The sequence below is a fragment of the Mustela putorius genome, unplaced genomic scaffold (assembly GCF_011764305.1).
Source record: "Mustela putorius furo isolate JIRA1106 unplaced genomic scaffold, ASM1176430v1.1 tig00000198_pilon_pilon_pilon, whole genome shotgun sequence".
Classification (NCBI taxonomy): Eukaryota; Metazoa; Chordata; class Mammalia; order Carnivora; family Mustelidae; genus Mustela; species Mustela putorius.
In genome coordinates this window covers 1,740,027-1,762,634 of record NW_025421311.1, presented here as the reverse complement: position 1 = coordinate 1,762,634, position 22,608 = coordinate 1,740,027, and the positions used below count along the sequence as shown (strand labels likewise).

The window sequence follows — 22,608 nt, the reverse complement described above, 5'->3', positions numbered from 1 at the left end:
CACGTGGGGTCAAGTCCCCGTGCCAGCTCCGTAACGGTGGGCAAGTAGCTTAACCTCTCTCTTTTTTCACGTATGAAAATTAGAAAAGTACTAATATGTTGCAGGGAAATCCAAATAATATTTGCAAAAAAGCCCCTTATGACAGCGTGTGGCATCAGTACCGTGAGTCGTTGTTTCCGCTGTTCTCGAAGGGCTTCGATCCAAACTAAGACACAAAATAAATTGGGTGGAATTGGTGACACAGACTGTCAGAGTAGTCGAGTCGCAGGAGGGAAAGAGAACAACAGAATTAGCTCTGAGAACGGCCATTTGGACTGAGTTTACCAACAGCAGATGGTTTGGAGTGTTTGCGCCTCTGGCAGGAGCTCTCGTCGGGTCCCCCCCCCCCCCCGCTTCCCCGGTGCTCATCAGCATCTGTCGGGAGCTCTGCTGCAGGTGGGAATCCGTGTCCCGCTCTGTATGCGCCGAGCGCAGACTCCGTAGCTTGATCAAACATCAAAGAGACGAGCTGATCTGTTCTTCTCCTCCCTGGGGCCCCCATGGCCCAGCCTGGCTTCGTACTGGGGGACAAGCAATGAGGTCTCTGCACCCGCTTTTCCTAGTTGAGGGTTTGGGTCTGTTCATGGCTCCAAGCAGGTAATGACGTGAGGACGAGCAAACGTCTGGGAAGGAATTCCTGGTCAAGAAGCAGAGGAGTACCATGAAACGTCCCACAGAGTCCAAAGCAAGATTTTGGCACACGTAGCCTTCACCAGGGACCAGCGTAGCCGGGCACGTCCCCACTCCGGCTCCCACGTGGAGCCCGACAGCCCTTGGAGACACAAGGAAATCATGGGCTCATCAGAAGGCATGGATGCCGGGGTGCTAGGACCCTCGCGGACAGTCCCGCACACGAGTCACAGTGGCCGGAAGACCCCACACAAGGCACGCGGCCTCCTTGAGGATCTCGGACCCCCGTCTATAAAACAGGGATAAGGACCCGTCCTCTACTACATGACAAGGTGTGTCGGAGGGGAGAAGAAATAACGTGTCTATGCTCATCCTTGGAAAACTATAACATACAATATCGTTATATGGTAGCGCCTGCTGGAGTTCAGAGTCTGAAAGGAAAATGGAAAAAAATCCAAACAGATGGCGGACGGGAGCCTGAGAGCATACAGAGGAGAAGCGGACTGAGAAACCGTGTCGGTGGGAGCGCGTGTGTAGTTTCCAAAGGCATCGTGTCTGAGACGAGGAACGTTTGATTTCGGCAAAGGCCACTGCGGGGAAGAAGTTAGCTTCCATGTAAATATACTATAATTATGTTTCAACTTAGATTTTTTTAAGTTTTTACTTACATTCCAGTGTGTTAACATATCACGTGATACTAGTTTCTGGTGTACAACACAGTGGTTCAACACTTCCCTTTCCCGCCCGGAGCTCATCACCGCGGTGCCCTCCTTCAGCCCCGTCCCCCGTTCCCCTGCCCCCCACCCGCCTCCCCTCTGCCGGTCACCAGCAGATCGCTGTGATCGCTGTAGCTCAGTCTGTTTCTTGGTTTGCCTCTTTCTCTCTTTTTCCCCTACTTTGCTCATCTGCTTTGTTTCTTAAATTCCACGTTGGAGTGCAATCATTTGGTATTTGTCTTTCTCTGACTTACTTCCCTTAGCACAATGCTCTCCAGCCCCGCGTCATCCCAATCAATTTATTAACTTAAGAGATTAAGGATATACTTTATGAAGAAACATTGTATCAATACAGTATTGAGGTAGAAAAATTCTGGTGGAGCTTGGTCTGTTTTAAATCGCAAAAGGTATTGCATTTTAACAAATGGATAAGGACATACACGCATTTTCAAGTAATTATGGCCACTACGCACCTTCATCAGGCATTACATCCGGGCGTTACATCAAACATTGAGCCGCACCGGCGTATTCGCGCTCGTGACACTATCCGCTGTTCTGTTTCCAGAAATAACCAATACTCGGTATTGTATTTATCCATAACATATGCTCTGTTCAAAGAATATTTATAACAGGGTTTGGAGCCGCACTTGGCACACAACGGGCCCTTGGAAAGCTGTCGTAAGTCCCGCTGGGACCCTGGAGCTCATCCTGCGCTGCCGGCGGGTGATGCTGGTGGCGTTACCTTGTGGTCCAGTGACCACGCTCCCCGCGTGGGGAAGTCGACAGTTGTAAAAATGTTAACGTGAGGGTGTCATCGTCGCAAGCCCAGAGTTCTTATGGGCTTCTCAAAGGGTTGGGAACCAGAGCAGAAGGGGCATCTCGTTGTGCTAAACCCTCCGGGCTTTCTAACAGGAACTTTGTAACAGGCGCTGTGCTTCTGGTCCTAGGTGTTGAAGTTTGAGCCGGGCCACTTCAAGAGGAGGGGCAGAGCAAAGCACATGGCTCTCGTCGACATCCAGCTGGACCATCACGAGCGCTGCGACTGTGTCTGCAGCTCAAGACCGCCGAGATAAAGGGGTGTGCACACAAACACGCTGAGCACAAATGAATCCTTAGTTTGAGGAGGGTGTGGCGAGAGACTCTTTTCCTCCCAGCAGCCGAACTTAACTACTAGCCTGCAAAGCAATGAATACAAGTGGTTGCTGAGTTTCAACCCAGCTTGGTTAGCCGTGGCAAGTAGCAAGGTATATTGTCAACGTCTATAGCCCAGAATATAGGATTGCAGCCAATAATAGTGTCAGAGAATCCATACACGTACGTACACATACGTACATACTCTTCACGTCTCTGTGTCAATACATCAAACGGCTTATTCCGTGTCTACAATGAGGTACACCAGAGCTGATGCATGGTGGCGTCATTTAGACCCTTAAAAATCTTTTGACAAATTCAGGGACATATTAAATACAAGAAACATGACCTTGGAAGATTCAGAAGATTATTTAGGTTATTTTAAAATTTGAATCACAAAACAATCTTGGAGCTTGCTCTTTTAAAGAAAGCACCTTGTATATTAAAAACCAATAAATGAGCTTTTCTTATATATACATCTTAACTGTAAAGAAAAAAAAAGGAAAACTATGGATTCTGGGACAAAGGCACAGACCTAACCATGTTTCCTATGGGACACACTACGTGCTTACCTGGGTAGACAATACTTGCCCATCTCCAGAAGCATGCCATGATAATATAGATGCATTAGGAAGTAAGTCATTGAGTCTTTTTCTGCATCCTGCTGAGGCATGCAAATTCATTGAACACCTGTCTCCAAAAAATTTCTCAGAAGGTTTGTTATTATAATCCTCCCAGAGACAGTTTATTAACTGTAGCAGAAATTTGAATTGCTTCCTTCTGGAAAACACCTCCACAGAAATAACTAACTCTTTTGGAAAACGGCATGGGGACTCTGTATGACCCTTTCCAACTAGTGTTCGTTGAAAGACTTGGGTAGTTGAAAGTAAGAACAGTGAATGTAGAGACAGTAACGGAACTGGAAATTGGATGGAGTATTTGATTGGGTCCTTAATAATAACGGATCCAAACCTCTCCAAACTATGCCAGTCCATTTTATGTCTCTTGCATTCATGCTCCCATCTCTCTGATATACAAACTTGGATTTATAATGGCATTTAAATTTGACAAACATCCTGAATTATTTATAGCCTAAAAGCTTTCCTGTATAGAAACCACCTGGTTTTATTGATGTAACTTCCTAATTGTACCCTCACTCACCATTCTGAATTCCTGTTTCTGAACTAAGTGGAATCAGGTCTGGAGTCTGTGGTTCTCTCCAGATCCATGGAGCTCGTTCTTAGAAGGCTGTCCTGGGGACACAAATTTGGCCTTGCTCCGCCACTAGAAACCTTGAGTTCGGATCGGTGGTCTTCTCATTTCTCCCTCCCAGGCTCCTCAATGTCTGTTGGAAAGGAGACTGAGTCCCGGAGTAGGAAGCGATTCATCATTCTCCAGGCTCAAGAGAGAGAGAAACACTGAAATCCAGATAGCCCCAGGGCCACCCGGAGAGAGTCCCACTTTTCTTGCTGCCTGGAAACAAAAAAAGGAAAGCCGACTTCTCCCGTGAGTCTAGGGCCCTAGTGACCAGGACCGGTTGAGTGAGGGGTGTGTGACGTGGTGCTCAGGTGTGGGGTCGAAATACACCTGGACTTCAAAGCATGGACCACCTTCCCCACCGTCCTCACTCATAGCCTCCTTCCCTCTCAGCTCTCGGAGACGAAGGCCATTGCTTATTAACGATGTGAAAGTTCCCTAGAAGCACCCAGTGTTCTCGCTGCGGAGGGGTGAGGGCGGGAATCCCTGCCTTGTTTAGTTGCCCAGAATCCCAGAGCACAGTCAGAAATGTCCCAAGCAGACACACTTGCGGTCAGGGACCTGCTGGTCCCCTTCACGGCCACATGCAAGTTTACCGTGAAAACATCGGCTCGGGTGCCCAGATCAAATGAGTGTCCCCTGACTGTGGCCTGTGCCGTTCACGCTGTCGTGGGTGTGTGAAAGCTGAGCATGTTCTCCCTGGTTTTCAATAAACCTTCCAGGCTGCAATAACCGCAGTGGTTTTCGGTTAAAGCCCTATCTGTGCTCTTTATTTATTAGCTGAAATGGAAGCAGGCATATTCGCTCACTTTCCTTTCTTCTTTCCTGAGTGTTTTATTAAAACGTCTCCCTTGGTTATCTGTTATCTGTTGCACTTCCAACGTGTAGCCAATAAATCTGTTCCATCGCCATCAGAGGAATAGAAAAGCTCGCCGTACAAATTACATTTCAAAACAAACCCTAATAAATCCGCAATTCTGCATGGCTCGCTCACCTGGAATAATGCCTTTCATTCACTCCGTTCTTATGGGGCAGAACACTCTCATAAGCGGAACTGGTTGTGTTTTGTCATGTCGGCAACACGCACTTTTTTCCTCTCACCGCATGCTTCTATAGCAAATGTAATAGGGCTCTTATCTTCGTGAAAAATATATGTTGCTTTTGAACAAAACTACTCCGTTATTTAGTCCCCAACGGCACTTTTGAAAGGAGTACAGTGCTACGACCTTCCTCTCACCAACGCATGCAAGTCTTCGGGGTGACGGGACGGGGTGACATCTGTGGGCTTCATTTTGGAAAGCAGGAAGGGCGTGAACCTCGTCCCCTAATAGCAGGTTTTGGCTCCGTCCCTGTGCCGAGCCTGGGCAGCTGTTCTGCTGTGCCTCTTGGACTGTTTGTTTTCCCACCAGCCTTTTAATAAAACAGAGTCGCATCAGACCTCCCTCCCTGAAGACAGCTCTCAGCCTGTATCTTCCTTGGGGGCCTGACATCAGGACCTTTGGGACTTATTCCCCTTTTGTCTGCCCTGGAAGCTTTTCCCTCCTCGAGGGGCAGCCCAGCCGGGGAGGGGTGCTCCCGCTCAGGGAGACCAGTGAGGGGTTGTGAGCCTAAGGACTTTGATTATGATCAGGGGCCGGGGGAGCGGGGACAAAGGGCAAAGCGAGCTCTGCTCAGACGAGAACTTGAGCCCCTCCTCACAGCTTTGTCCTGCCGGACGCAGCCGCAGCACCGAGCTGGTGAAACTCGGCCACTTCATTTAGCGGAATGGCTTCAGGTTGCTTGGGGAAAGGCAGTGGGGACGTGTTTTCTTTGCCAAGAATCAATTTTCCCATCAGAAATACCAGCTAATGTGTGAGACAAAGTGTGGGGAGGGCCAGGAAGGAATCCAATAATGCTGTGCATAGTGGTTAATTCAGAGAACTTGGATTTTTATATAAAAATCATGCTAGCTGTAGATCATGATTCTTACATAAAAATCCAAGTTATCAGACTATATATACACATGCACAGCTATCTGAATATGCTTATATATATATATATATATATGTGCAGTATCTTAATGCAGAAACCTGAATCATCTTGTGTTATTTCCTGAAGTATACATGTGTCCAGTTTTACTCTGAGAATAACTTAACAGATGTCCAAATTGTTCATATCCTCCCGGGGTCCTCTGGTAGAATATTAAATCAAAATTCATAGATTAGTGTTCACGCCTGAACTCCCAGGAAATACGGTTTTGTTTATTGACGGCTCTGATCAAATGTGCTGGAAGAGAGAATATTTATAATTCACTGGTTTTTATTGACATCCACTTAAATTGTGTTGTTTTTAAAGATCAAGTTAAGACTTGCAGCCCTGGGTGGGGGTGGGGGAGGTCTCCTCAGTGGCAGGGGAGGCATCACCAGTGGGAATGGAGGAGCCACTAACCGCTTCATTTAATACCTCATGCTTGCCGTCCGGGTTATCGTCCTCAATTATAAGTTAACTTGTATTATTTTTTTTATATAAAGCTCATTTCTATAGAGATCTGTAAAAACTCTTTAGCAGACCACATTAGAAGAGAGGGGGGTTGAATCAGGCCAAGAAATCTTCATTTTCCAATAAAACCATTTGAATTTCTAATTATTTTAAACTATTGGATATAGGCTGCTGGGTTCAGTGGCCAGGAACCAAACATTAAAATTACTCTCAGATTCAGTTTCTATTTTACATAATTCCTATAATATAGATTCTCTTTTAAGAACACATTCTGGGTCATGTTCTCGTACCTCCACGTCTCTGGTTGAGGTCATATTACAAATTCGTTCTCCTCTGATAGCTTCTGGCCTTTCCTTTCTCCCTGTGAGCCCTACCTTCCTCCTCTTTCTCATCAGTCTCTACACACCAATCTTTGGGTCAGGGAGAATCTGGATCAGTGTCTGCTTTGGGAAGGCACAGGAGGTGGGGGCCATTCAAGGAGACCAGGAGAGCAAATGGTTTCCCAAGTGAGTAGGTCACAGGCTTAGAACGCCAACTGTTAAAAAACAAATCCCTACTTTTTGAAAGTTGAGCACGACAAGTGAATCTTTGCTGTTATTGTCCATTTTGGTAAAAACTTCAGAATATGGTGGTGGATGTTTCCTGACTTCTATCAAAGGATATCTAGCCACCATCAGTATGGGGAAAACTGACTAAATTAAATGTTTCATTAGTTCATTGAACAACAAAATGCATTAAAACACATTATGTATCAGGATTGCTTTGGAGTCAACACACAAGGTGCACAACAGAGGATAAAAGTAGGGATAGATATTCTAGATGGCATAAACAAAAGAACAAAGATCTTCCGGCAAAAATGCAAAAGGTAAATGTAGGCCTTTCAAAGAATGAAAAGTAACTTGCCAGGAAAGAACCACGATGGGTGGTAAGTTTGATAAGGCAGAAAAGCAGCTGGTCACACCAAGTCTGCGTGGACGGCTAGCAAAGTTTTGTCCTTTATGTGGAGCTGAGGAAGCCGTGGGGGCTCTTAAGCCCAGTGGGGCAGCAAGTGTCACACTGTGTCAGAACATTAGAAGGTCTTGGGTTCAGTGAACCAGCCAGCCACTTGCTGGACCTGTTTCCTCATTTACAAAATCAGAAGGCTGAGATAGAGCCTTTCCAGCAGAACAGTTCTGCATTTTGGAAAATGGCAGCCTGCAGGAAGGATGGGGCTAGGAATACGAATTATAAAGCTCCTCGGAGTTCTCCAGAGGAGGCGTCAGAGACAGGAGGGGTGCAGGCCCCCTCTGGTTGTGCGGGCTCTGCACTGCAAGTTCTGGAAGGTGCTGTCTGCATGGACGGAGGCTGCAAGGAAAGTTCACAGGGTGATTCAGAGGTCTTACTGACTCAGCCTGCAGAGCAGTGCAGGCTCAGGGCACATCCTAGAGGAAGAAGTCCCTGTGAGTTGGACTGTTGAGAATGTTCTCCCCGGAACACTAGGCAGGCAGGAAGGAGAGGCTGATTTTGAGAGAGGAGATCACAACTGTCTTAAGAGCCAGGCCTGTGACATTGACTGGAGTCACGCTTAGAGCCACGAAGCAGAACCCAAGAGAAGGACGGTAAATAACAGAAGCTAAAGGACCACAGAGAAGAGGGGAAGGAGGAGTTCACAGGCTTACAAGTAAAGGTTCCGAGGTGGGGTGAATACGTCACTGGTTACGTGTCCGGAACTCTGCCAGATGCAACAGATTTGAAGAACAATAACATAACCATGCTTTCTGCCCTTATCAAACTAGGGAAGGGATGGTACATATTAAGTAAATAATTCATTGTATTTGTGAGAAGGAAAAGGATGAGGTGAGAAGACATTAAAAAGTAGAATTTCCCTCAGCAGCAGAAACGGATTCCTGAAGCATTGGTCATTTCCTGGAGACACTGGAGCAGGAACAGAGATTTGAATAAATGTTAGGCAGCAGGAAAGCGGAAGGAGACTGTGGTATTAGAAATGAAAATAAAATTATAACTCAATTAGAGAAGTATTTTGAATTTTTAACTGACCACAGATGATATATGGATTGGGTGTCGAGAAGCGAGCGGAGGAGGGTGTCAAGGGCTTCTGGCAAAACAAACTGGGCAGATAGAGATGCCTTTATTGAGGCTGGGGCCCGGGAAGAAGAGGAAATTTGTGGTAAATCAAGAGCTTGGTATGAAACATTAGTGCCCAATGGTCTTTGACACACCCACTCGGAGATACTAGGTGGACAGGTCTGGTCTGGCACTCAGGAAGGGTTTGGAGTGAGATGTAAGCTTGGGAGCCATCATCACATAGTGACTGAAAGTCACAGGACTGGTCGAGTCCCTTGGAGGAGGGGGAAGACCAAGGAGGAAAAGGATGACAGGACAATCGCAAGGGTATAAAAGTAGTCTGGGTGCCGGAGGAAGCAGTGGGTCCATGGGGGCTGGGCCTGTCTCATCAATATGGCGAAGAAGATGGAGCAGACGTGCCCAGAAACACCCTTCCCAACCTGCCCCCTCACAGACCTTTTCGGGGAAAAGCGGCTTGATCGATGGTTGCACTGTGCACGGGAACTTGGCGCCATGATGCCCAGCCCTCTCCTGGGTCATGAGCTGTGTGTGCCTGTTGAGCCCCTGGAATGTGGCTTCAGGCTGAAGACGTCTTTCTTGCACTACCTTAAACTGACTCACATTCAAGTGTGAATGGCCACATGGGAGTACTAGCTGCTCCTCAGAGCAGCTCTGGACGTGAGGCGTTTCCCACGGACTTGCGGCCACAGTCACACTTCACAGAACCACACACACACACATACACACACGCACACACACACAAGCATGCGCATCTCGGCTGGATATCCAGGGTTGGCTGGATATCTCAGCGGCACCTAACCCAGCCCAGGACCTACCTTTCTCATGACATATGGAGCTGGGAAGAGATTCAAATGGTCTCTGGTTATTGGCATAATAAGACGTAAACATCGATGGCTGTGGCACCACACTCCTTCCACATGGACCAGAAAGCCCAGGGAAGGCCCAGCCACAAAGGAAGGGGAGGAATGACACCCGTGTGGGGAAGTAGTGGGGAGTCCAGAGGGAGCCCCCCACTCCGTGCCCCTGGGTCCTGAGGTCTGGCCACATTCCAGTCCTGGTTCTCCCAGAATGTCGCTGGTGAGGTATGACTCAGAGGGCCACATGCTGTGCATGGAAGAACTGTGCTGAAATCGAGGTTTTGAGTGAAAACCACTTACTGAGAAGCTGATCAGTGAGCAGAAAGAGAGACAGTCGATCCCTGTTCTTCATGGTGGTGAGGTGCTCTAATGGCGCCCCAGACACCAAGTTAGTGAGCCCCGAGTCACCCTTCCAGCGGGAGGAGACACGTGGTTAGGTTTTCTAAGCATCTGGTCACAATACTTTCATCAAGTGATAGACACATGACCTTGTCTTCTGTGTGTCTTTGCTTAAGGAGGTCTTCTTATTTAATGCGTGCTATTGATTAACATTGAACTCACTGACGAAGCACTATAACCCTTGCCTTACCTAATGCACACATGTTCACCATAAGGCACGTCCCAGCCTTCTCGCCCTTAGGAGAAACACACAGCACGTTACTGCCATGCCTGGGAGCCATTTCAAATGGCAAAGGCACCAATCAAAAAAACACAAAAATGTAAAAAAACTGGCACTAAGAAGACCATGAAAAAGACCCTTGTTTACCATGTGAGCACTGAAAAAAGAAGGCAGAGTGGCACCTCGTTCGACCCCAGCTGGGCGTATGTGTGCTGGACACGTCCAGTGGTTCAATGACCACATCTGTAAAAACACACAAGGGGGACAGATTGTGGAGGCACGTATGAATGGTAGGGAACAGGCAAATCTGCAAATACAGAAGCTGCACATAATAAATGTTGACTGTGTCCATTTATTGAGTGCTCACAGGATCCCCCAAATTTTCGGAAGCTCAGGACTATTTACCTAATTTTCAAACTTACCCAATGATAAATGAGTTTTCTGAAATTGACAAATGAATCTGTATAAATGGTTCCTTCTACAGTGTCATTGTATTTATTACGTTTCCTGAAAATGAGAGGTGAAGCATGGAGACTTCGAGTAAGGTCTTCAAGGTCAGCAGGCGCTAGACTCCAGGCAGTTCTGTAACCTACATCCATCATCGCATGGTCTCACCACCTGTCCTGGTCACTGGATGGGGTGGAGCTAAAGAATTTCTTCATCAGGTCTTCTCACCTAGAATCCCAGGCAAGTGTCCTGAAGTCATCAGTGAGTATTCTGGTCCACTTTCACTCATTTAATTAACTAACTAACTAATTAGGACAGGCACAGTTTTGGGCACCAGGGCCAATGAACAAGATAAGGAACAACACAATGTTCTAGCTTTTGTGGACTTGGTAGCAAGGTAGAAACAGAAAATAATCACGTATGTAATTTTATAGAGTGATCAGTGCTATTTTTTAAAAAAAGAAAAAGCTAATTAGGTAAAAGGTCTCTCCTTAAAGAAGTGACATTTTTGCTGAGATCTAAAGGAAGTGAAAAGTAACAGGGGGAAGCATCTTGGGGAGGAGCATTCTAGGCAGAGGGAAACAGGAAGTGCAAAGGTCCTGAGGCAGAAACAAGTGAAGGATGGTGTAAGGAGAAGCTAGAGGGCTAGGGTAATGTGGACAAGGAACAGCAGCAAATAAACAGAAGTTTAAAAAGTAGGGAGGGCTCATTCATAGGGGTCTTCTTGGTCATAGCAAAGACTTTAGATTTTTAGTGTGTTGGGAGGTCCTTGGGGAGTTTTGACCAGGGGAGCAAAGTATTAGGACAAGTGGCTAAAAGGGCCATCACTGGATAGAGAGTTGGCCGTGAGAAAGCAGAGTAGTGGGGCCACAGGCTCGGGAGCGACGAGCGACAGAGGCTCGTTGAAGGAGGCCAGAGCAGGCAGTTTTCTGATGTCTGAAAAGCAAAGCTTTAGAGCACGAGGGAGGGAGTAGGGTCAAGAATGCCTCCGCGAGCATGGCCCTGACTCCCCAGTGGATGCTAGAACCTTTCACCCCCCTGGGGAATGTCCTAATACAGGAGGATTGGGGGTGGAGCGTTCAGTTTTCTTCAGACCTGCACAGCCTTTTCATAAATCCTACATTCTGGAGTCGGGTTTTTTCTTTTTTCTTTTTCTTTTTTTCTTTTTTTGAAAGAAAAAGTTGATTTCTGGGTCTCCTGGGAAAGTATGTTCTCAGTACATAGGAGTCAAACAGCTTTGCTGATTCACTTAAATCCCCATTTTGTAAAAACAAAAAACAAAACAACAAAAAACCAAACAACAAAAAAACAAACAAAACCCTGATATTTTTCAGGTTAAACCTTATCTCAATACCAAATTCGATCTTGGTTATTACATAAATGAAAAGTAGAAGTTTCTGTGACAGATTACTTGTCCCTGCATGTCATGGGAAATGAAGACTCTTGGGCTTGATAGAAACTCTGACAAAAAGCCACGAACAGCTCTGCTGAGAAGACAGCTTGCACTCATCTGAAGGAGAGAAAAGCCCAGAACACATAGCAAATGTATTCGTTGGGGGGGGGGGGACAAGGAAACACTTTGGTCCACTATTTATCCAAAAATGCATTCAGAAAGAACCCAGATATAATTGTCTGAATTCTGGGACCTCCAGCTCACCCTGCCTTGGTCCCACAAGAACAACAATCAGTTGCTGTTTTTGCCGTAGGAGGAGGCGTACCCCTTCAGCAAACATTTTCAAGCAATGTATGAACGTCTGCACAAGATCGGACCAAATATGACTTTTCCTTTTTCTTCTCATACAAATTAAAATAGACTAAAAGCTCCAGAGCTGTGAATGGTAGAGCTCTCAATCTGACGTCAAGGAGATGAGCCAGAGTTTAACCATAATCATGTTTTGTGTCTAGAATATAATGTGTCTAGAAGAGACCTACCGTTTTACTATTGTACTTTTTCTCAGTTATTCAGTCCACGATTATTTCTGAGGACCTACTACATATCAGAAACTGGAGGAGATACGGGCAAAGGACCCGTAAATAACACCAATTCAGCTCCTGCCCGTGTAGTTCTAACCATGTCACATGGACAGGTAGTAAAGCGGAGATTACCCAAAGCAACTTCCAGAACCCCTATGACCAGGGCCTCTCCTTTCCCCCTGGAGCAGCGTTTCTCCAGCTCAGATCTGTTGACATGTGGGGTGGACGATTCTTTACTGGTGCCTTGCAGACTGCGTGGCGGCATTCCTAGACTCCATGCACGAGATGCTAGGAATATGCTTCCCCCTCTTAGTGATAACTAGATGTGCCTTTCGATAATGCCACATGACCTTGGGGGAAACCATTAGTCCTCATGTGACAACACTGACCCGAGAGCGTGATCTTAGCAGTGAGAGTCTTACTTCCTCTATAGTCTCCTTTTCATTCTGCAAAGTTGCCTTTGCCAAACGATACTGCCAGGAGAGGAGCTTGAGGACGAGGATAACGGGAGAGGCTGGCCAGTACCCCCGGGCTGGACCCCGCTGAGGATACAGCAGAACCCCTCCACTGGCTCTTGAACTAGAAAAACAATCACTGCTTCTTAGGACAAAACTACTAACTTCCAGGAGCACGTTGCTGTTTTGTTCAGCAACAACAAAAAATAATGAAATGGCTACTCTCCTATATACCAGGCACAGTTCCAGGGATTGGAGAGAGGGAACAAGACTGACCAAAATCCCTGTCCCTGAAGAGTCCAGAATGACGGGAGGTAGATAAATAAGTAAAATGCACATACCCTGTGAGACAAATAATTGTTATCACTACGGAAATATAAAATCAGGAAAAGAGGATCAGTGGTGGAGGGGAATTCAATTTTAGATAAGGCATGTAAGTAAAGGCCCAAAGGATGTAAGGGAGAAAGCCATGGAAATACCTGATAAGAGTATTCCCTGCAGAGTGGACAGTAAGTGCAAAGGCCCTGAGGTAGAAGCTTGCTTGGTATGGGGCTAGAATGGCATGAGCTAGGTCAAGCTAAAAGCCAGATTTTATTGACTCTTGTAGGCCATCATAAGGACACCAGTTAATATTACTAAGGGTCGTTAGTGAGATTCAACAAACATTTCTAATCATCCTTCCAGACACACAGAAGGGTGTTACTCTGCTCTCTCAGAGGCAGGCGTGTGGTCGTCTGGATTATTTGCCCCAGTACTTCACTCCTTCTCCGCATCTGCACACATGCCCTGGCTTCACCTTGACTGTGATTTTGGCCACAGTAAATAGAAGAGAGGGTGTCCTGGCCTCAGGGTCTGGAGACAGGAACAGCCAGGGAAGGAAGACGGCCATCTGACAAGGCTGTGGCCACACCGGACATCTCGCCGGCGTACCTTCAGCTCCTTTCTTCCAGTTCTCCCCCTGGACCTCTGTCCCCGGAGGCTCGTCTGTTTTATTCTCTGCTATTCTTTTTTATATCTTACACTTGAAATACTTTTATCTGTACAGGAGGTTACAGTAGTAAATCGTTTCACTTGTTTCCAATTAGATTCAAAACCGTTATCTTACTAACAAATATTCTTCGAAGTAAAGATGATACGGTATACCCTGGTGAATTAGAGTGAGGAGCACAAGAAGAAAGGGAAAGAAAATTCCATAAAAGTAAGCGACTGCTGCTGGCAAGCAGTACGTTCCTTTGTTCTACCCTCCGGGAAGCGCCGGGGCAGGTTCCTCTGTTTACTTGTTTACTCATGATTGAAGCAGAGTCGACACACGACGTTCTGTTACCGGCACGTGGAGGATGTGGGGATCGGACAAGGGTCTGCCTTACGCGGCGCCCCCCTCCAGGGTCACCACCACCCGTCCTGGCCCAGCACTATCAGACCACTGCAGACTCTGTTCCCTATGCTGTGCCTTGTCTCCCCAGGACTTACTCAGCCCCAGGAGGCAGAGCTGAATGGAATGACGCCTGCGTCCTCCAGAGGGTGGTCGGGTTTGGCTCCTGGGAAGGAGCCCTCAGGGGAGATGAGGAAGAGGAGACTAGGGTTACGTCAGTGGCTCTCTGCTTTAAAAATGTGAATCTTTGGGGCGCCTGGGTGGCTCAGTAGGTTAAGTCTCTGCCTTTGGCTCAGGTCATGATCTCAGGGTCCTGGGATCTAGCCCCACATCAGGGTCACTACTCAGTGGGGAGCCTGCTTCTCCCTCTCTCCCTGCCTGCCTCTCCTCCTGCTTGTGCTCTCTCTCTCTGTGTCACATAAATAAAAAATCTTTTTAAAAAACTGTGAATCTTTGAATCACTCCCAAGGATTATTAGGCAGAGTGCTGGACCCATCCTCAGAAAGGCTGATTCTTCTCTGATCCGTGGGTGAGAAATGGTTTTGCATTTGTAAGTTCCCAGGAGCTGCCGACGCTGCTTGGCTGGGGACCAGGCTTGGAGAACCTCAGGGCTGGGGTACGTGTCCCTTGCTTTCCTCCCTGTGAGACGGCTTCAGCCCGCTGTGACCAGAGGGTCACTGTTCTGCTGGAGCTGGTCCATGGTACATGACTCAGTTTCCCCTGGTGTTCCCGTCACAGCCTCCTCTCCTCTTGCCCTCAGGGTCTCAAAGGCGGTCGCGCTTCCCTCCCGAGGTCCCGAGCTCCTGTGCATCACCCGTCCTTCCCCTACGCCCCACTCTTAGCTTGGTCATTAGTTTCTTTGGAAATAGAGCTTCCCTGAATTGCCCTAATTTGGGTGAGCCAGATTCGAAGACAGAAGAGTCCTGGGGAAAAATGAACAAGCAAATTTAAAAGGCACATGATATCCACAAAGGAATCCAGTCCTTTTTAAGATCCTGTCATAGGAGGCCAAGGGTGAGGAGGTCTCCTGCTATCGGTGGGCCAGCGTGCCAACCGCTGAACCAGACGCTCACAGCCGGGCTCTCCCAACATCAAGACAAGCCCACACACTGGAAATCGAGCTGAAGGTGGGGCCTTCAATGTCAGCAAGCATCGGAATCACCTGGAGGGCCTGCTAGACCAGCACGATGGGCCCTGCCCCAGAGCTGGGATTACACTGATCAGCCCGGAAGGCCAATCGCCGGCCCTTGAACTGGTTCCCAGGTGCTGCTGACGCCGCCAGTCATGGGACCACGCTTTAGAAATCATGGCTCCGTCGGCCCTTCCTCCTCCCCCACTTCCCCTTCGGCACTGGGCCAGTCCAGACTCTCACAACGTCCACACGAATGACTGCCCGACCTTCCGAAACATCTGGTAACAAGCAGGTACGTTTAAAAAGCCGGGTGATGGGGATCTGGGGGGCTTTTGTGCTGTGGTTCTTTGGTTTTCTTTTAAGTGGGTGTGTGTGTGATTTCTGACTTCACAGGCCGAGGCGAGGCTCGTCCCCTGCTTGGGGAAGGGATTCAGGGAAATGTTCAGTCGCCTGTTGGGAAAGCAAGAGAAACACGGAACTCTGAGGTTCTTTATTGGTCTCACAAACATGGTTCTCCCTCGAGAACTGACAGGCTTATGGAGTTTTTAAAATTATTTTAATAATCATTTTTCTTACCAGTTACATGATATCATCTCTGTTTCAGAGTTGTTCCTTCAAAACCCGTCTCCCACCAACAGTTGTGTTTTCCTGTGGGATAGCACTTAGCATGTGCGAGGAAGCAGACCGGCCGGCTGGCCGTAAGCACCAGCAAGGCGCGCTCCGGACAAACCCCACGGGATTACCGCGCATTTCTGCGTCACTGGTGGAAGACGGTTGTGTTATTTTCGGAGTCAACCAATCTCTTATAAACATGGCTTAAATATTCAATCCTCCAAACATCAGATATGGATTTAGAATTATTTCCACAAATGGCTGAGATCAAGCATCGGATCTGTGGAGGCTAATGGTCCTGTGAGAAGTCATCCGAGAAGAGCCAGGGGCCAGGGACCAATGGTGTGGGGGGAGCAGGCAACGCGTCGAGGGACGTGGGTGATCAGGTTGTCTGGTGTCCTGCCCAGAGAAGGACATAAAGTAAATTTTATTTCCTTCAGAAAATAATCTATACTCTTTTTTTTTTTAAGAGATAGGCTAAAGAAAAACTTAGAAGTTGAGGACAAGTAGGGGCACCTGGGTGTCTCAGCGGGTTAAGCATCCAGCATTTCAGCTCAGGTCACTGTCTCAGGGTCGTGAGATCGAGCCTTCTTATGTCAGGCTCTGCGCTCAGTGGGGAGTCTGCTTGGGATTCTGTCTCTCCCTCTGCCCCTCCTGCTCGTGCTCTCTCTCTCTCTCTCTCTAAAACAAATAAATCTTCAAAAAAACTAAGGACAAATAGCTCCATCTCATGTAAATGATGAGATACGGGGAGATTATGGTCAGAATCATTTTTGTAAAATGTGCTTTTGGTCAGGGGATGGTGTGGGTCGGTACCCTGGATGGTGATGCTGGGAAGGAAGGAGAGAAGGAGCCCTGAGGAAGGGGGACTGAATGGGGGGCTGTGAGAGGAGCTCTGTGCTGGTCCAGGGCGGGGGAGAGACATGGGGTAGGCTTTGGGTGGCCACCAATGTCTACAATTTTGTTCTCTAGCCAAGGAGGAGTCCAGATCTCTGACAAACTGACAGAAAGTATCTTAGTCTTTATGGACCCAAATCAGTAGGAGCTGGGATAAGAAGACCACAGAACAAAATCTCGGGCGGGGCTGGAGAAGACCTGGAGCATGGGGAGGTCCTTGTCACCTCTTCCAGCAGAGAGGAGCGGAGGACACTTGTCATTTACCAAAAGTCCTTCCGGGGGCGCCAGGCTGCCCGCACATCTGAGATGTTATGTAAATAGATGTTGGTAGGAGCAGTGAGGTAAGCTAAAACAGGAGCCGAGAAGGGGAAGAATACATCCCCCCTCTCCGACCCCATCCCAGGCTTGACGTCACCATCTCCAGCGACAAGAAAGGTTCCTCCCATCCCCCCACAGGGAGCTCAACTGAGCCGTGATCTCTCCACCAGTGCCTTCCCCTTCAGGGCTCCGACAGAAGAGACCTCCCCTCTGAACAGAAGCACTGAAGCTGGGAATTCTCCCTGGGATCCAGGCAAGAACTGCGGTAACATGCGTCGAGATGGTGCTAAGACTCTGCTAGGCATTCCATTCATCCGCTGAACTCTTAAAAATTCGTCTTCTTCTATGCACACATTAAAGATGAGAAAAGTAAGAGAAAAAAAATTAGGAGCCAAAGCTAGAAAGGCTCCAAGCCAGAACATAATGGAGGGGGTCTGGTTCAGGGGCCTGTGCTCTTAAGCACTAAGCATCGGCTCCCCGGACCTTTGAAAAGGGCTTTTCCTCTGGTCTCTCTTCCTTACCTGCAGAAAGTGTCCCACTGGGTTTAAAACAATCGAGTTCAGACCATATTGCGGGCTGTGAGCACACCTCGTGCCACTAACTCTGTCGGAAGTCCAGCTCCAGCACCTTCCCCTTCTCTGTGAGCCGCCACAGCCTTCCAAGGCCCCCCGAAGGCCGCCTCACAAGGCCTTCCTTGTCCCCCCACCACATCCTGAACTGGGCTGTCACGGGCAGAGTCAGACCGCTCTGAACCTCTAATTCCCACAGGGACCTTTCACTGCAGTGTCTCTCCACCCACAGGGCCCTCCCCTGCTCTGCCCTGGGCCCTCGAGCCCCGACACATTCTGTCTTTCTTATCTTGAACTTCCTAATGCCTGAGACCACATGTGGCCCAGAAAAGGTGTCCAGGAAACCAAAGGAGTTAAGCAATCGCGTCACTGTCCTGAAGTCTTTCTTGGCACTTGCCCTGCTGGGATTGTATTTTGCTAAGTGGATGCTTTGTCTAGATGTCTGTCAGAAAACAAATGCAGAGTTTTCCCTTCCCTACGGGGAAGTTAGAGGATTCCAGAAATACATCGGCTCATTTCCGCTGTGCTAATATCCTGTCATTGCCTCTGGGCCGTGTATGAGTGAGTGTGCAGCTGGGCATAAAGTCTCTGAAAGCAGAGATCTCTCCTTTTTTCTCTTGCGAGGTCCCTGTTGCACCCCTGTCCCGGCCAGTACTCATGCTGGCGGGCAGGGGTGCAGAGTGAGCTCTGAGCTTCCAATCCGAGACCCAGGTCTGTATCCGCAGTGGTGTGCCGCCAGCTTTCCACACAACCTTCGGGGAGCCCTACCCATTCCGGCCTCGGCCTGATTCCCCTCAGAGGAAGCATCAAGATCAGGAGACGTACAGGCCTGATGTGGGTAGACGCAGCTACAGGAGGTTTTACACAGATGGCGGCGGTAGAATGGTCAAAAGGACGTCTGGTCACCGAGCCACAGGGCAGCCGTCACTGGAGGCCATCACCAGCTGAGTGACCGGGCGGAGATGACAGTCCGTCACCTGGCACGGCCTAGATGAGACCCGTGAAGTCCCTTCTAGGGTTCAACACTCCAGGTCTGTGGTACGTGCAGCTGAAATGACGTAAGAGGCTGTTTGGAAGGACCCAGCATCCGAGCACTCAAAGGTCACTTCAATGGCCTGAGGAGCAGACCTACTGGCCTTTCTGCTTCGTCCAAGCTCTCGCTTTGTCATTTGAAGTCACACTCTGCTTAGGGCAGAGGGCAAACGGGCTCTTCATCTTGTTCGCATATCGGAGATGTAATCTGCCCCAAACTGGAAACGCACGGGTGCCCCCGCTCCGCCTTTTCTGCCTCAGCCTGAAAGAGCAGACGGAGGCAGCGGGAGTCGCGCTGGGACCCACATGCAAATGGGAACACGCGCCGTCACACTTGGCAGCTTTGCACTCCTATGAAGTGGAAAGTTTTCGCTTTGAGAGCAGTGTCGAAAAAATTGCAAGAGAGGTAAGTGTGATGTCGGCGATCTGTATTCCACCCAAGTTTTCTCGAAAGCCGGGGACCGACCTGAAGACCCGTAGCATGTTGAATGGCCACAGTCAGAATTTCTAACAGCTTCTTCTCCAGGTGCTGAAGGGCTACCTCTGGCTCAGGCAGCGTCCCTGGAGCCACCTCTGCAGAGCTCTGGAGCTGGAGCGGCCGTGGGTCTCTCCTGCTTCCCGCACTCCCACAAGAGGGTGGAGAGCCCAGGAGAAGGGGACACCCCCATCCCAGGCTGTTCAACACCAACACGGAGCAACAAACTCTGCAGCCCAGGCCACATCTGGGGTCCTCTTCCCAGGGAGGGGTCTGTGTCTCCAAAGGGCATCCACTTCCCCAGGGATCCATGACAGGAATTTAGGTAAGAAATGGAGGGACCATGTTTTACGCAGTGTGTTCACGAAGTCTCTGCTGTATGTGACTACCGTGTCGTGTTTCAGACACACGTGGTAGCCTCACCCCAGAGGCTGCTGTGTTCATGGAGAAATACAGCTGGGATGGGGGCATTACTGAATTTTCCTTCTCCCTTTGGCCGTGGGGAACCCGGAGAGACCTGCAGGCAGTCAGGGCAGTCTGTGTGCACAGGGGGCATCCTCCGGGAGCTTGGCCAGTGCACACGTGCTGCGTCCACGGGGACCCTGGAGAGGCCTGCTGGTGGTCCCGGCAGTCTGTGCACATGTGGGGCGTCTGTGGGGAATAGGGAGAGGCCTGCTGTGGGGCAGCAGGCGCACGTGTGGGGCATCCATGGGGAACCAGGAGAGGCCTCCAGTGAGCCGGGGCGGCAGGTGCACGCAAGGGGCGTGTGCACCGCGGGGAGTGGGTGACAGGAAGGTGACGTTTGCTGTGTGGACTGCAGGTGCTCAGAGACATACCAGGGCACGGCAGCCTAGCACAGGGGATACAACCCGGGCCACGAGACCACGTGGCACCACACAGGCTGGTTTACTTCATGAACATGGAGAGGCTTGGGAGCCTGTCATTATGTAAAGCTGGGTTGCGCAGCAGCTCCCCACAAGAACTCCTTGGAGTTACTGCCTCGTGTAGAGGAAGACCACAGACTCCTGCAAACGGGTCCAGTTCCTGTGGGGGGACCCTCCAGGGGCAGACGGTGAACATGGATATTGGGAACTGTTGGGAACTCCGTGTGAACTCTGGGCCTGTGGAGAACAGCCGTAGAACAAGGCCGTAGAAGCCGTACAGAGAGTTCAAGACTAAGGGGTGTCCTCAGAGAAAAGGCACATTTCACTAACACCTCAATTTCCTGTGCCTAAAGAGTTTCTAGAGTGTACCCCAGATTTTGAGAACCCCGTCCTTAAGGGGAACATGCACGATGTCTGCTGTTCTCAACCAAGATCACCCCAGGGAAGGGGACATCCATTCCACCATGGAAGGGAAAATGGTGACCAGGGAGGGGGGAATCCAAAGCCCGGGGCAGAGGTCAAGGATGTGAGTGGAACAGCCTCACTCACTCCTGGAGGGAGAAGGTGTGAAGGATTGGAAGTGTCAGAACCACAGAACCATCTGGAGATAGGCTGAGGAGTCTTTATTTTATGTTACTAAAGGAGATATTTCAAAACAGACATGACTTTAAAGGTGTTTAAATAGTGCTAGCAAGTCCTATGCCCAAGAGTACCGAATGCACCCAAAAAGAACACAGAAGGACGGGGACGCCTGGGTGGCTCAGTTGGTTAAGCAGCTGCCTTCAGCTCAGGTCATGATCCCAGCGTCCTGGGTTCAAGTCCCACATCGGGCTCCTCGCTCCGCAGGGAGCCTGCTTTTCCGTCTGACTCTGCCTTCCACTCTGTCTGCCTGTGCTCGCTCTCGCTTGCTCTCTCTGACAAATGAATAAAATCTTTAAAAAAAAAAAAAAAACACAGAAGGACGGTGTCCACGGTGTGTGACTGCCTGGCATGGGGTCTGGACACAGGAAGTCTCCCTTCACCTGGAAATAACTGCTGTCAGGGTCACGTACTCCTGTGAACGGCGCCCAGCCAAGACTTGACGTCAGCCCCCATGAGACAAATTCTACTCAGGACCCGAAGTATCCACCCGTCAGTCAATTCAATTACCATGTCCCCTTATTATTTGCCAAAGTCAGACTTTTAAAATGTTTAACAAACAAGACTGCCCTTAAAGCATGTATAATTTCGTTGCTATACACCAGACTCCCAGCCCGGGCTCTCCGTAAGCATTCCCTAAACAGCTCTGAAAAATGCAGGACTTCTCCCAGAAATTCTGCTTGGAGAGGGGAGGGCCCTTACATCTGTATTTTTAAAGCTCCTTAGGAAATTCTAGTGTGAAAACCACTGGTCCTGCTCATCTCTTAATTAGTCCCCTATGCTACAACTTCCCCTGTACTTTGCCATCAGGAGACCTTTCCTTTTCAAATTACATCAACTTTTCTCATTAAAAATATGGAATAGTTTCCCATGGCATGATAAAATGAATTTAAATTCTAACCTGGCATTCATGAGCCTTAGAAGTCTACTTCCAACCTATCAACCAGTTCTACGTGTTGCCATATTCTATAAAGCTGCACCATTCCATTTAATAAATCTCTGTTCTCCCCAGAAGCATGTGCATCTCCACAGCTCAGAAATGACCCCACTGCATCCCCTGTGAGGTCTCCTTCCTCTCTGCAGCTCCGGGGTCTAACACACATAGGAGGTGCTCAAAAATATTTACCAATTGAAGCCAATATACAGTAAGAGAAAAGTAAGTGGAATTAGAAGCTTACAAACAAAGCTGAGAGCTGATAACTGCTGGCAAGGCAGGACACAGGCCAGTCAATGGGGAACACAACAGATAAGCACAGAGGTAATGGTTTCCAAAAGGTCAGAGCCTCCTTTGGGAAAGTAGCCAGTGCCCGTGGGGGTCAGCATGGCGCTTGTCTTCAAAGCAGCTAAAAGGCTCCGAACGGGTTTGTAGTGATGGTGATGACCAACTTTTGATTCCTCGTGGCCGCTTCATATGCCATATGTTCCCTAAGATACGTTATTACCTCTTCTTTAACTTGGTTAAAGAGTGTTGAAATGGGCTTCGTCATTTCTGTTTCTAACAATGAAATTGCAGTTGAGTGAAGTCAAGTCTTTGCTCGGGGTCTCACCTTAAGTAGTGGTGGGGTCAGAGCCCTCTTTCCCATGAGCAGGAGGGCTGTGACACGGCACCACCTGTCACCGCCCTGTCATCTGTGTGTCCCGTGAGATTCTCAATTATTAAGTGGTAAAGTTGAAGACGGTAGAGGGGGCTGGTTCACCAGCAACACTGGTTCATCCATTCCTAAGACTTTTCCTGTTGTTCCTCAAATGGCATCACCTCTGAGGTCCCAGAGAACTAACTGAACTAAGAAAGCCAAACTTAGAATTATGAGCAACAGACATAAGGCAAGAAGGGAGACGTTTTAGCTTCTGGGACCCCCTGAGATGAGACACAGAGAAACTGAGGGGTTGTGTATGTGACAGCTTTGGTCGGCCTGTAAGACAAAGAGGCTGGGCTGAAAGTTCCCCGCGGCTGCACTTAGCACGTAGATGAAGCAGCTCCAGCAGCCCA

The 22,608-nt window shown here is 48.8% G+C and overlaps 1 protein-coding gene across 2 annotated transcripts in view; it reads left to right on the top strand.

Moving 5' to 3' along the window:
• The window catches only part of PDGFD (platelet derived growth factor D), a 220,243-nt gene extending 215,477 nt beyond the window's left edge, over positions 1 to 4,766 (top strand). For both annotated transcript variants that reach the window (XM_004764448.2, XM_004764447.2), the window contains exon 7: positions 2,333 to 4,766. In XM_004764448.2, the coding sequence (XP_004764505.1) occupies positions 2,333 to 2,458 (126 nt within the window). In that variant the 3' untranslated portion in view covers positions 2,459 to 4,766. The remainder of the gene's footprint in view (positions 1 to 2,332) is intronic.
• The last annotated feature ends 17,842 nt before the right edge of the window (positions 4,767 to 22,608 follow it).